Source organism: Trichoderma harzianum (assembly GCF_003025095.1).
Source record: "Trichoderma harzianum CBS 226.95 unplaced genomic scaffold M431scaffold_5, whole genome shotgun sequence".
Taxonomy (NCBI): Eukaryota; Fungi; Ascomycota; class Sordariomycetes; order Hypocreales; family Hypocreaceae; genus Trichoderma; species Trichoderma harzianum.
Genome location: NW_020209253.1, coordinates 2,670,198 through 2,682,721, shown reverse-complemented (window position 1 = coordinate 2,682,721; position 12,524 = coordinate 2,670,198). Strand labels below are relative to the sequence as shown.

At 52.4% G+C, this 12,524-nt stretch overlaps 4 protein-coding genes across 4 annotated transcripts; 1 reads left to right on the top strand and 3 right to left on the bottom strand.

Annotated features, from left to right (window-relative positions):
* Nucleotides 1-2,196, bottom strand: M431DRAFT_142201 (hypothetical protein). Its single transcript, XM_024912635.1, has 5 exons — nt 1,914-2,196; nt 1,667-1,860; nt 1,175-1,612; nt 627-1,118; nt 1-569 (listed from the first exon to the last, which is right to left on the bottom strand). The coding sequence occupies exons 1-5, from the start codon at nt 2,171-2,173 to the stop codon at nt 160-162; spliced, it is 1,794 nt and encodes a 597-aa protein (XP_024775873.1). The 5' UTR covers nt 2,174-2,196; the 3' UTR covers nt 1-159.
* A 1,120-nt stretch (nt 2,197-3,316) lies between these two features.
* M431DRAFT_142199 (hypothetical protein) lies at nt 3,317-5,535 on the bottom strand. The gene is made up of 2 exons (XM_024912634.1): nt 5,341-5,535; nt 3,317-5,274 (listed from the first exon to the last, which is right to left on the bottom strand). Exons 1-2 carry the CDS (start codon nt 5,415-5,417, stop codon nt 3,504-3,506), a joined length of 1,848 nt encoding a protein of 615 aa, XP_024775872.1. The 5' UTR covers nt 5,418-5,535; the 3' UTR covers nt 3,317-3,503.
* A 796-nt stretch (nt 5,536-6,331) lies between these two features.
* On the top strand, nt 6,332-6,797 carry M431DRAFT_420214 (hypothetical protein). The gene has a single exon (XM_024915011.1). It carries the CDS (start codon nt 6,488-6,490, stop codon nt 6,755-6,757), a length of 270 nt encoding a protein of 89 aa, XP_024775871.1. The 5' UTR covers nt 6,332-6,487; the 3' UTR covers nt 6,758-6,797.
* A 40-nt stretch (nt 6,798-6,837) lies between these two features.
* Nucleotides 6,838-11,591, bottom strand: M431DRAFT_82844 (hypothetical protein; the record flags this gene model as incomplete). The annotated part of the gene is made up of 3 exons (XM_024923226.1): nt 6,838-7,741; nt 7,808-11,004; nt 11,082-11,591. 3 exons carry the CDS (start codon nt 11,589-11,591, stop codon nt 6,838-6,840), a joined length of 4,611 nt encoding a protein of 1,536 aa, XP_024775870.1.
* Between the last annotated feature and the right edge of the window lie 933 nt (nt 11,592-12,524).

Sequence of the window (12,524 nt, the reverse complement as noted above, 5' to 3'; positions counted from 1 at the left end):
CTATATTTGAGTAAATTCAAGATGGCCTGACGATGTAGCAATGGCCTCTTGTTCAAATGTCCATAACGCCTGTTCCCTTTTGCCTGGTTTCTTCAGACCGCAATCAACGACGAGATATTGCCATTCCGGCTCGACCTAGAGAAAGCAAGAGTACTATCCTCACCATGCCTTGGTGGGAGCTGCGTCTGCGCCCCAGGTGCCACCAGAATCACCTCCGGCGACATCACCACCAGTACCCCAGCCACCGCCAGAGTCTGCAGCATCACCGGAATCTCCAGAGGCGCCCCATCCTCCTGCACCAGAGTCCGGGTTGGCTGTCTCGTCGCCTCCCCAGCCTCCTCCCTGGGAGTCTCCAGCACCAGCAACATCGTTGGGGTCAAAGTCTGACTCCGTCTCAAACTTCACCTTGATGCCGTTGGCATAGTTTTCCGGAATGTAAGACTGAAGGAAGTCGGGAATATCCTGGTTAGTCTCCAACAAGGTTCTGGTAAGAACGCTCGCAATCGCCTCGTCACGATCGGTAAAGAACGAAGTGGCCACTCCTCGGTGACCGATGCGACCAGTACGACCTAGCCACAAGGTTAGTGATTATTAAATAAGAAACATAATAAGAGGAAAAAACATACCAATGCGATGAGTGTACTCTTCGATTCCACCATGATCCATCGAGGGCAGATCGTAATTGATGACGTGCATGACATTGCGCACATCAATACCACGAGCCGTAACTCCAGTGGCAACGAGAATAGGGGCTTGGCCACTGCGAAAAGCTCGCATGGCCGCCTCTCTCTCCACCTGGGTGCGGTCACTATGAATAGAGGTGACCGGAAGCTTCATATTGTACAAGAAGTCGTCCAGCGTATCGGCAGCTTGACGGCTGTTGACAAAGATGATAGTGCGCACACTATTCATCTCCTCAAGAAGGTTGAGAAGAAGCTCATTCTTCTTCTCTCGGCCAGTCTCAATGACAATCTGCTTGATGTTCTCGGTGGTGCTTCCAGCTCGGCCGACACGAAAGCGCACATGAGAAGCGGACAGATATTCCTTGGCGAGGGCTCGAGCCGCGCGAGGGAAGGTGGCCGAAAAAAGGCCATACTTGACATTCCCTTCATCTTGTTCTAAATGGTACACTCATTAGTAAATTGTAGAATTAATTGAGACAAAAGACACATACCTCCACCAGAGAGAATTGCTCGGAGCTCTTCCTCCCAGTCCTGGTTGAGCATCTCATCAGCCTCATCAATGACCATGTACTTGACTCGGCGGAGAGTCAGTCTGTCAGGGCGTCCGATGAAGTCTTTGAGGCGGCCAGGAGTTCCGATGAGGATGTCACAGCCTCGGGAGAGGAGACTCAGTTGCTCACGGACTGGGGTTCCGCCGTACACGACACAAGGTCGCAGCATAGAGCGATAACAGAGCTTTCTGGCTTCATTGAAAATCTGCACCGCCAGCTCACGAGTTGGAACGACGACGACCACAAGTGGCTCCGCAATCACATTGTCAATACCCTCCTGAAAGGTGAGGGGATTGGGACGAGCGGCGCCCAGTTTCTTCGCCTTTCCCATGAGCTTGCTCAAAATGGGAATCAGGTAGGCAGCAGTCTTTCCAGAGCCTTGTAGAAATGTCAGATGATGTGACGAATTGAAAGGAATATATTTTGACTGACCTGTTTGAGCAACGCCGATGACATCGTAGCCTTGCAAGATGGCTGGGATAGTGAACTTTTGGATGGGAGTTGGCACTTGATATCCCGAAAGTTCCACATTCTTCATCATGACAGGATGAATCCCGGCATCAGCAAACGCCTTGATGTACTCAATTCGCTCAGGGCCTTCCTGAACGACATCGATGCTCTCGATCCTGTGTGGTTCAAGTCAGCATAGTCTCGGCATGTAAGGAGATGGAAGACGAACGCAGAAAAATCGAGACCGCCACCAATGTGCTTGTTGCGATCCTCAGCGGAGCCAAAAAGCTCAACTTCAAGCTCCTCAAAGGCTGGACCGACATCTCCGTATTCATCGCTCCACTGATAAATACGAGCATTGCCGTCCCAGGTAGAGCCAGCTTGGGCCTGAGCCATGGCGGTGTAGTCAAAGGCAGTGCGCTCGACCCAGCCAGCAGCGGCGGCCTGGTCCTCGCCCTCGGCGACTTGTGCGTTTTCAGGGATGGCCATCTTGGACAGAAGGATGTCCTGAAGTGGGTGCTGACGTTTGGATGACTAGAGAAGGTCAGATTGGGTTCCTTGCTAAGAAGGGGGACTGAATGAAGAAAAGAAACTGGACGCGTAACAGGAAGTGAGATGTATCTGAATGCAAAGTGAAGTGAGAATGAAAAGTGATGGGGAAGAAGCATGAAGGAACAAATCCTTTGGCGAGAATTTGTGATGACTTGAGGAATCCAATACGGTGTATGGAATCTGGGTAGATGCAGATAGGTGAAGAGAGGTGATCAGCGACCTGGAAATATCACCTGGCAAGAGGAGATGGAGAGAAGAGGCAGTGCGAAGATGCTGAAAGGCGAGAGGCCAAATCAAAACACTCGAAAGTGTTTGAAGCAAATAAAATGGAAGATGATGAGATGGATCACTTACCTTGAAGACTTGATGAGCCTGAAGTCAGCAGTATGCTCTTGGGATCTCTCTTTGCACGAGAGACTGGATGGCTGAAGAGAAGAGAAAAGAAGAGGAGGGGAGAAAAAAAGAAGAGGAAGGGGGGAGGAAGGCTGCCTTCAAATAGTTGCAGCTGACGAGGCAACGGCACGTGCACAGAGGGATTCCTCAAGAAAAGAGCAATTTTTGAGGAAGGTGCAGCTGCCAGCGGACTGATAACACTAGAGGCAAAGCTTTGGGGCGAGAGAGAGGCCTATAGATCAAAGGAAGCGAGAAGAATAGGGGAGAGGAGCGCCTAGGGAGGGAAGATAACTCCCTATAGCCTCGATAAGGAACCTCTTACAAAACGGGTAGGGATATCTTCCGCCATGGTGATGTTTGGCTTTAATCCGTTTGTTTGGCACGATAGCCAGGGTGAAGATGAGTTTAAAGAAGAGGAAAATAAGGGCCTACCGAATGCGCCAAAGATCTAAGAAGTGGCTTTATTTAATATAGACAAGAAAAGGGAAACTTATGATAACACTAATTAAGCACCCGAAAACTAATAGGTTTTTTACCGCTGGTACTTTTTACCTAGTAAGACTTAGAAAGGGAATATACTAAGGTAAGGCAGCCAGCCGTCTGGGAAGATCAGCCGCAGTAAAGCTCAAGGAGAGCAATGTAAGAGACGTTCGCATTGAAGATGCATATTCAGTGAGCGGATGATATCCGTGTGTGCGCGCACGCGTTTGTATGTTTATTTTTCCTCATTAAAATTACAGATATTATCAATTTATCATTTACTATACATAAAGGCTCCAACTCATCTTTTTCATTCCTCTCAAGGCACATCATGGTTTAATAAGCCAGACAAGCCCAGTATAGCACTCTGTGCATATCTATATATGCCATACGCTTACATGTTCTTCAAAATCTTGGTCACACCAGCAATCTTGGTCGCCGACGAGCCATATCCCACCTCGACAACGCCCTGTGTAAAGCGCCAAGAGCGGTCCTGGTTGGCAACGGGATACTGGACAGGAGGAGGAATGGCCGTCTTGATGCCCAGCCAGCCGAAGCGGTCCTCGCAGACGGCCTTTGTGTTGCAGAGGCCGCGGAGCCCTTCCTCGCCGGCGAAGCGGCCGTAGCCAGAGCCGGCGACGCCGCCAAAGGGGAGCTGGACGGCGTAGTAGGCGGCGAAGTCGTTGACGGCAACCATGCCTGCTTTCAGGCCGCGGACGATGGGCTGCAGGGCGGGATCGCGCTCGGAGCCGTGGACGGAGGCGCCGAGGCCGAAGTTGGGGGCGTTTGCGACGGCGAGCATGTCTTCTGCGGAGGAGGAGTTTGCGCGGAGCATGGTGAGGACCGGGGCGAAGCACTCGTTCTGGGCGATGCGCATGGAGGGGGTGACGTCGACGAGGAGGGTGGGCTGGAAGTAGTGGCCCTGGGGGTACTCGGGGTGGGAGAAGCGCTTGCCGCCAGCGAGGAGGCGGGCGCCCTGGGAGACGGCCTCGGCGATGAGGGCCTCGAGGCGGGCGAAGGAGGCGTCGGAGATCATGGCGCCCATGTCGGCCTCGGGGCCGAGGCGGATGGCCTTTACGCGGGGCTCGAGCAGCTGGACGAGGCGGTCGTAGACGGGGCCGGAGGAGATGACGCGCTCGATGCCGATGCAGTTCTGGCCGGCGGCTTGAAAGGTGCCCCTGAGGATGACGTCGACGATGCGAGGCAGGTCGCCGTCTTTCCTGCCGCCGGCGGATTCGAGGACGATGAAGGGGTCCTTTCCGCCGAGCTCGGCGACGACGGGCGTGAGGCTCTTGGCTGCGCTGGCGGCGACGTGGTGGGCGACGGTCTGGGAGCCGATGAAGGTGATGTGACTGATTCCGGGGTGCGACGTCAAGTGGCCGGCTGTTTCGGGCCAGCAAACGACCGTCTGGACGAGCTGCGGATCATGACCGTGAGCGATGAGGGCGCCGCGGACAATGTCGAGGAAGTAGCTGCTGGACCAGGCCGTCTGCTCCGAAACCTTGACGAGGATGGCGTCGCCAGCGAAGAGCGCGCTGATGATGGGGCCCATGAGGTTGTGGAAGGGATAATTCCAGCTAACCAGCGCAGCGACGACGCCCAGCGGCTCGTAGTGCACCGTGTTGCGCTTGTACGACATGAGGAGGTTCGTCGGCCTCGGCGAAGGTTGTAGTGCCTTCTCGCCGTGCTTGAGCGTCCACTGGATCTTCTCCACCGTCACCAGGATCTCGCCCAGCTGCGCGTCCACCATGGTCTTGCCGCTGTCCAAGCCGGCAATACGGCAGATCTGCTCAGCATTATCCATGACATACTTCATCAACGACCGCAGCACCGCCTTTCTCTGCTCAAACGTTGTAGTAGCCCAGACCTTTTGCGCCTCCGCGGCCGAAGCAACGGCTCGATCGATGCCCTCTGCGGTCGTGGGGTTGACATTGCCGAGGAATTGGCCCGTTGCAGGCGCATAGCACTGGATCGCCGAGCTTCCAGACACTTTGATGCTCGTCTGGGCTACTCTGCTGTCTTTTTCGGGCAGTTTTGGGGGCGGCACGATGTAATGGCGTGGGCGGGATGCTGTGGCAGCTATGGCGACGGCGCTGGCGGAGCGGATGATGAGGCCGCATATGACGGTTGCGAGGAGCGCAAAGGAGGCTTGAAGGGCAGCCGGACTAAGAGAACAGGTTAGCATTATCGTTTGGTTTCATATATGTGAAGATGATCAGATAAAAACGTACGAAACTTCAAGCTGGGTGCCCAAGCGACTGCTCAAGGCCGCCACAAGCGACGCGAGCTGCTCCACGAAACGCTCCATTGTCAATTCTCTCGGGCCTCGCGCATCCGTCGACCAAGTGAGAAGAAATTGAACAAACAAGAAGACGAACTGCCAAAAAGGCAACAAAAAGGAGCGGACAGAGTTGCAGGTTGAAAGGAGAATCAATCAGTCGATGCGCTACTGGAAAGTCGTTCGAATAAACTGCAGAGTGTGGGGTTAGGCCAAATGACCCCTGTCAGATGAGCATTGTCCAATCATTCTCGAGAATTTCTGCGCCAGCTAATATACTTGATGGATAACTTCATTCTATTGTGTGAAATACACTGAGTTACTTCTACTTCTAATACGCAATTGGGCTCATGTATATATACCGCCAAAAATACAAGGCACATTTCGGAAAAATCAAAAAGATACGCAAAAAGCATCATGAAATATATATAAAGCTTTCTCATTTCCTCCCCCAGAAACAAGCTACTACAATAAATTGATCCCCCTATTGTCCACGTATCCAGGCTACGGGCATCTTTCTAGCCAGCCTCAACGCCAGCACCACCGCTCTCTCCAGCAGCTATCCCTGCTTTGCTTTGCTTTGCTTTGCTTTGCTTTCGACATTTGATAAAAAAAAGGGAGGGGGTCAAGCGAGTAAAAAAAGCAAAAACAAGAGAAAACATCAACTTCCTCCAGCGCTCTCCTCTCAGTCTTACTCCCCCGCCTTTCGACCAAGTACATGTGTAATAATAAGGGCAAAATATACTCTTTGAGGGAATGAGTGCGTCGCTACTCAGGTCTAGAATGCAAAAAGCAAAGAGATAAGGAAAAAAGAAGACAACGAAGCAGAAAGGAGAAAATGAGGAGAAAATGAGAGAAACGAAGCGATAAAGCGGAATCAGAAAAGAGGAATATATCTTTCGACCAAAAAAAAAATGAAAAGCAAAGCAAGCAGACCCATAGTTCTCCGGTTCCCTTTCAAACGCCATGCAGAATAATAAAGGCAGGCCTCTCTCCCCCTTTTTCTCAAAGGCTGAGACAGCCTATCCCCCTCAACGGCGTCCTCTCTCTTCTCTTTATTTCTTCTTCTGTCTCATTCTTTCTTCTCCTCCTACCGTTGAATGGCAGGTCATATTGTGGTGGCACGTGTTACACATTTACGCGCATCCGAGTTATTTTTTTGGTCTTTCTTTTTTGTGGTAACTGTGCATTGTTTCCAATGCACACCTATATGCGGGATTGTCATTAACAAAGGCGGTAAGAGGGCAGCAATTCATAGATCGCTCATGCAAATCATCAAAAGCATGAATGACCCGATGCAGATGCGTAAAACACCACACATCTCTGCAGCAGGGACATTAAAAAGATGTGAACTAGAGGTGGGAAGATAGAAAGACTGGTCGTGATGTAAATATACAACGAAAAAAAAAGAGGCGGGTATTATTTTTTTCTTGGAACACTCCAGCCATGTCTATACATTATTGCTCTTAGTCAATGACAGCCCGCGCAGCCGTGATGTAAGGCCCGAGGCAGCATGGGACCGACTTGACTCGATGCGAGACAGTCGCGCAGCAGAGGTGAAATCACTGCTGGCCTCGTAACTGTATCGTATGCGGTCCATTGACTGGCGCATTCGATCATACGAGGGCCTGGCTCGGTCCATGCTCGGTCGGGTCTGCTGCGCTGGCACCTCGAGAGAGAAGCGGTTGCCAGTGTAGTTGGTGCTGTCACTGCCAGTCTGGCTGTGATAGTTTTGCGTCGTCGTTCGTGTCACTGTCGACGGGGGGTAGATTGGTCGCAGGTCTTCGTCGACGCTAGCATACTGAGCGTGCTTCGCCGCCCGGCGTGAGCTGCCGGACGACTTGGACTTTTGGCTCTTCTCGTCGCTGACGGCCTCAACCGTGGTGCTTTCCGTCTTGAGATGAGCAAAGGCACCCAGCCTCTCCTGCTCTCGAATAATGTCCACATCATAGGGGAAGAAGACCTTCTGCAGAGACTTGATGGCAAATCTTGGGAAAAGGCAGATGACGGGAACAAGCACGAAGACGGCCCAGAAAGTGGCCTCACCATAGATCTCCTTGGCGGCTCCGTAGAACTGGTCAGACGAAGTGAACGATGTGTAGATGCCGGTCCAGAAGAAGATGAAGATATCACTGAGAGCCACAATAAGGAGCATGAGCCAGTCCCATCGGTACGTGTTCATCAAGATGTATGCGTTGATGGTCAAGACGGCAGGGTGTGCAATATAGGCTCCAAATCGGTACCGGTCTTCCAATCCTAGGCCGTTCATCGTCACGGGTCGAGCAGGCATAAAGAGCAGATATGGAATGTAGAAAACCATGACGGATTGGTAGATACCATCAAGCATGTATAGCCTATTGCATTGTTAGTTTTATATAAACACAAGGACGGATGAGATTAGAGAGGAGACAAAAACTCACCAAAACTTCTTCTGTGTCCATTCCAGTCGTTCGATACCACGGCGATACAGCTGGGGTACGGCCAATGAGACGGAATCCGAAACGTCCTGGTCGAGGATGCCCATGATGGCAACAGGAATCGAGGTGAAGAACAGGTTAAACATCAGGACATAGGTGTACTCGAAGAGATAGGTCATGTCAAAATTGGTGTAAATGGAGAACCAGAAAATGCTGAAAGTCCAGACCATGTTCTTGTAGAAAAAGTTGGGAATACACTCGGCCAAGCGGCGGTATGACCAGCGTCCGTGAACCAACACCAGGCGCTGCAAGAATCGGAATTGGGCAATGGCATAGTCAGAAGACATGGAAGCCTGTCGACCCTCAACACCAGCAATACCAACACCGACATCGGCCTCTTGAATCATGGCAACATCATTGGCACCGTCACCAATGGACAGTGTCATGACATCCAATCCATTCTTGACCATGGACACAACGGCGGCTTTTTGCGCAGGGCTGACACGGCAGCACAAGACGGATCGGCATTGCTTGCACAGGAGGAGCATCTTTTGCTTCAGGCGGTCATCCAAGGCCCATCGAAGCGAGAAACCGTCAATGACCAATCCATGAGTAGGGGCTGGGGGCTCGTGGCTCTTTTTGGCTGCAGCAAGGTCTTCCTCGCCACCAGTCAATCCAAACGACTTCAGGCCCTCATCCAGCTGCTTCTCGATGTGAGAGATGAATATGTCTTCAGCACCTTCGCCCTCAGCGGCCTCCTCGTCGACCTGGATGCGAATGAGCTCCATATCGTTGTTGAGCAGGTTGCAGGAGAAACCAATGTTGATAGCAGTCTCGACTTTGTCACCGGTCAGAACCCAGAGCTTGATACCGGCCTCACCAAGTAGCTGAATAGTATCGGGCACGCCATCTTGGAGACGATCTTCAATAGCAGTACCTCCAAGAAGCATAAGATCTTGTTCGATAAGCTCAGCAACAGCCTCGAGTTTCTCTTCACGGTTTTCCAGGGCAGCGGCGGCGATATCATGTTCCTTCTTCCATGTACGGTATTCCTGTTCGGTAAGTTCCTTTTGGGCGATGCAGAGGGTACGCAGACCTTCGCGAGCAAACATTTCCAAGTGTTCGGCAGTGACCTGTCGCAGCTCCTTTTGCTCGCCCCTCCTGAGTCGGGCGTAGATGACCGAGTCGGCACCCTTGCAGAACAGCATGATTCGACCATCAGGCATCCGGATAATTGTACTCATTCGCTTTCGGGTGGAGTTGAACTCAATGGTGTTGAGGAGAGGATAGTGGCGTTCTTCACCCATGACGTTGAGATTGATACCATCAGAATTGTTGCCCAATACAATAAAACCCATATCACGAGCCGTAGCGACCAAAGCCTCTTCGTCGGGGGACTGGGCCTTGAAGATCATAGAAGGCGGGTCTCCAGGTGTGCGTTCGGCCATGACGGTGTGGCAAAGAGCCAAAGCGAGCATAAAGTTTTCGTTGGCCTGTTGCTGCTCGGTTCCGTGGTGACCAGCCAGATCAGCGACAAAGTCGGGCGCGATAAAAGTAACGGCATCGTCGTGGAGATATGGGTTTTCGTAGATTTTGCGGAGACCAATCAGTGCTTGCACTTTGGCTTCGGCGATTTCAGCGAGGATCCTCTCGGATTCCTTCTCGATATCAACACCCAGACGCTTCTGCATGCCAGCCTGAGCCTCAGTCCAGGCTTCACCATATGGCTGTCCGTTGATGGTAGCCTTCTTGAACTCCATGACGTTTTGGGTGAGCGTGCCGGTCTTGTCCGAGAAGACGTACTCAATCTGCCCAACGTCGTCGGAGATGTTCCAGGATTTGGGAATACAGGGCTGGTCGATCGGCTCGTAATACATTTCCACGTCGTTGAAGATGAAGATGGCCTGCAGGGTTCGTACGATTTCAAGCGTGATGTAGAGGGAAATGGGAACCAAGTTCTGGAAGACGATAATGGCCGCCCAAAAGGTGATGAAACCAGTAACGCCAGAGCTTCCGCCGATAGAACCGAAATCGAAAAAGTGCTGGGAAGCATCACTCTTGGCCCAAGACACGCCGCTGACAATGGCCGCGAGCAAACACATGATGGAGAGGATAATGAAGTTGCAAATGACGGTCCAGTTCATTTCTCGGGCGATGCGGGCACGCTTGCTGGGGGTGACACCGGCGTTCATCATGATCTTGGTGTCGTGTCCGGTGAAGACGACGACGCCCAAAATCCATTCAGTGTTTCGGAGGTTGCATCCTCGCAGCATCAGGTTATCGATAGTAATTGCCTCAGTCATTTCCTCGGGTTCGTCATCCAGGTAGCCGGGAACCTTTTGCTGCCACCGAATAGCACCGTTGTACTTGTACAGGTTGGGATGCGGACCCTCGCTTTCAATGCGGAACTGGGCACGCTCACAGTCTCGGGCATGTCGGATGCCACGTCCACAGCGAAGAGCCTGTCGGACCTTGAGATTCGTTTCGCCGTCCAAGTTTTTCGTTTCAACGTAGCAGGCGCCGTCGGGATCCGAAGTAGCCAGAATGATGACATCGGCAGGAAGCTCATCGTCCTTATAGATACGCACGAAATCACCAACCACAATGTTCTTCCAAGTATCCTTTCCAAAGCGGGCGCCCTGAGTTTGACAATCGTAGTTGATGAGATCCGACTTCATGGTGGAAATGGCGTTGGCTCGTTTGGCGTCTTCGCCCTGCTCGGGAAGCTGGAAGTGAATGGCGTTGGGCTTAGGCGAAGTTACGGGGGTCATCTGGATATCGTCGGAGTTGGAGACAATGGACTCGCGGCGTTCAAATGGCGACGCCATGGAATCGCGCGTGGCCCGCCTGGTCCGGACAGTTTCAATCGAAGTTCGAGGCTCGTCTTCAACAACAGGCATTTTGCGTCTCTGGCGTTCAGCACGAGCTTTCTTAGACCACGTGCTCTGAATGGCGCGCCATATACGCCCGAAGAAGGCAGAATTGGCTTTCTTGAACTTTCTCCAAGCCGAGACATTGTCTTCTTCAACATTAACGTTGGTCCAGCCGTGAAGTCGATGAACGGGTGCATTGTTTAGCTCGTTGTCGAGAACGGTTCGTCGGTAATCTTCAATGGCGTCTTTGATGGCAGTAAGACAGACGATGACAATCAGGGGAACAGCGTTCAATCCGGGATTAACGCTACCGAAGATGGAGAAGAACTGCAGGAGAAGACATGGTTAAAATTAGGGGGAAAGGTGGAGGGGAAACGAAGGGAGACTTGAAAGGAGATACGTACGCCCAAGATGATCAGAAACAAGAAGAAGATGTTGGCAATATTGTGGAATTGAAACCAAATGTTCTTTGGAACAAACGACAATGGGGTGTACTTGGCGGTTCGGATCTTGTTTCGCGGATACTCGGTGATGGGATGGCCTTCTTCCAGAAGCTCATCGGGGAGCGGCAGGTTGAAAAACAGATAACGGTTGTCCTGGTCATCCTCAGAGCCGTCATCAGAGCCAGCAGCGTCACCATTTTGCTTAGGGTTCTCATCATCCTGGCCATCATCACCATCTGGGTTCTGGCCCGGTGGAGGAGCGCCACTGCGGCGCTTCTCACTGGCACTGGACTGCGTCCGATTGTGCATGCGGTTCAGCAGCGACGAGCGTTTGTTCGCGCTGCTCTTGACCGTCATCTTACGAGTGGCCCATCTCGCCCTCTGTGTCTGTGAGAGCTTTGACTTGGGTGAAGTGGGATTGGCGCTCTCATCGGGAGGCGGCGGCGGCGGTGGTGGAATCGTGGTCGTCATTGTGACTGCGGTGTCGCGGGCAAGCGCCCGTTCAGCCGTAAATGGCCAGCCAGGTCGAAATTGAGCGAGGCGATGAAATGAGCGGCGCAATCAGCGTTGGAAAGATACAGAGTCGCTTCGATGCAGTCGTGAAATGGAGGCTCGACGAAGGAAATCGGGGGCGGAACACACGGCCCAGGCGTCGAGGGCACGATTCGATGCGAAATAGCGAGCGAGCGAGCGGCAGACGGGAGGCGACAGAGGGATCCCTGAGGTACGAAGGGCTGAAGCGCACCAGGAAGTCGACGCAGGTGTCGATGCACGTGTCGTCACAGGGGACGATGGGTTTGGAGTTGCAAGAGGAGAAGGGGCGGAGACGTGTAGGAGAGAAGAGGGTGAAGAGTAATACGAGTGGTAGAATGAAGGATTTCCGATCGACTACCGCCGGGCCTGTGGCGTGGGCTGGGCTTGGGTGACGGGACAAGGAAAAAAAAAAAGAGAGGCAGCGATTTTAGCGGAGGTTACGGCGCTGTGGCAGTTGAACTGTTTTAGTTCCCGGACCATCCGACCGACCGAATCCGATGGGCACAGACAAGGCGATTTTCTCCACTCCAGAGGACAGCAGTACAAAATAATGCTATGATAAAATCGAATAAAATAAAATAGTAAAATAAAACCAGATGGAGGGGAGAGGGTGCAGCGGGCTTAGCGGGTGCATACACGGGGGAGGCGGCGCTTGGATGGTTCTTCTGCAATGTGGGAGCAAATGCAATCCCATGCCTTTTGGAGGTGCCAAGTGAGGTGCAATGCATGGAGATGAAATTGGTCAGCATGGGGACTTGCAGCGCCGATGAGTCCGCACCGTTCCCCAAAGTATTCCCTAGCGGCCTGTACTTGCGGGCTCTACGACCATGTATTCCAAACCTGCGTGTAATCCGTGGCTTCATGTTGCTT

Excerpts from the sequence above, each read along its gene's own strand:
- M431DRAFT_142201 (XM_024912635.1), bottom strand. The coding sequence starts at position 2,173 with ATGGCCATCCCTGAAAACGCACAAGTCGCCGAGGGCGAGGACCAGGCC. Across the intron at positions 1,861-1,913 it reads GGCGGTCTCGATTTTTCTGC|GATCGAGAGCATCGATGTCG; the intron begins GTTCGTCTTCCA and ends TGAACCACACAG. Across the intron at positions 570-626 it reads AGAGTACACTCATCGCATTG|GTCGTACTGGTCGCATCGGT; the intron begins GTATGTTTTTTC and ends CCTTGTGGCTAG.
- M431DRAFT_142199 (XM_024912634.1), bottom strand. The coding sequence starts at position 5,417 with ATGGAGCGTTTCGTGGAGCAGCTCGCGTCGCTTGTGGCGGCCTTGAGC. Across the intron at positions 5,275-5,340 it reads GGCACCCAGCTTGAAGTTTC|TCCGGCTGCCCTTCAAGCCT; the intron begins GTACGTTTTTAT and ends CTGTTCTCTTAG.
- M431DRAFT_420214 (XM_024915011.1), top strand. The coding sequence starts at position 6,488 with ATGGCAGGTCATATTGTGGTGGCACGTGTTACACATTTACGCGCATCC.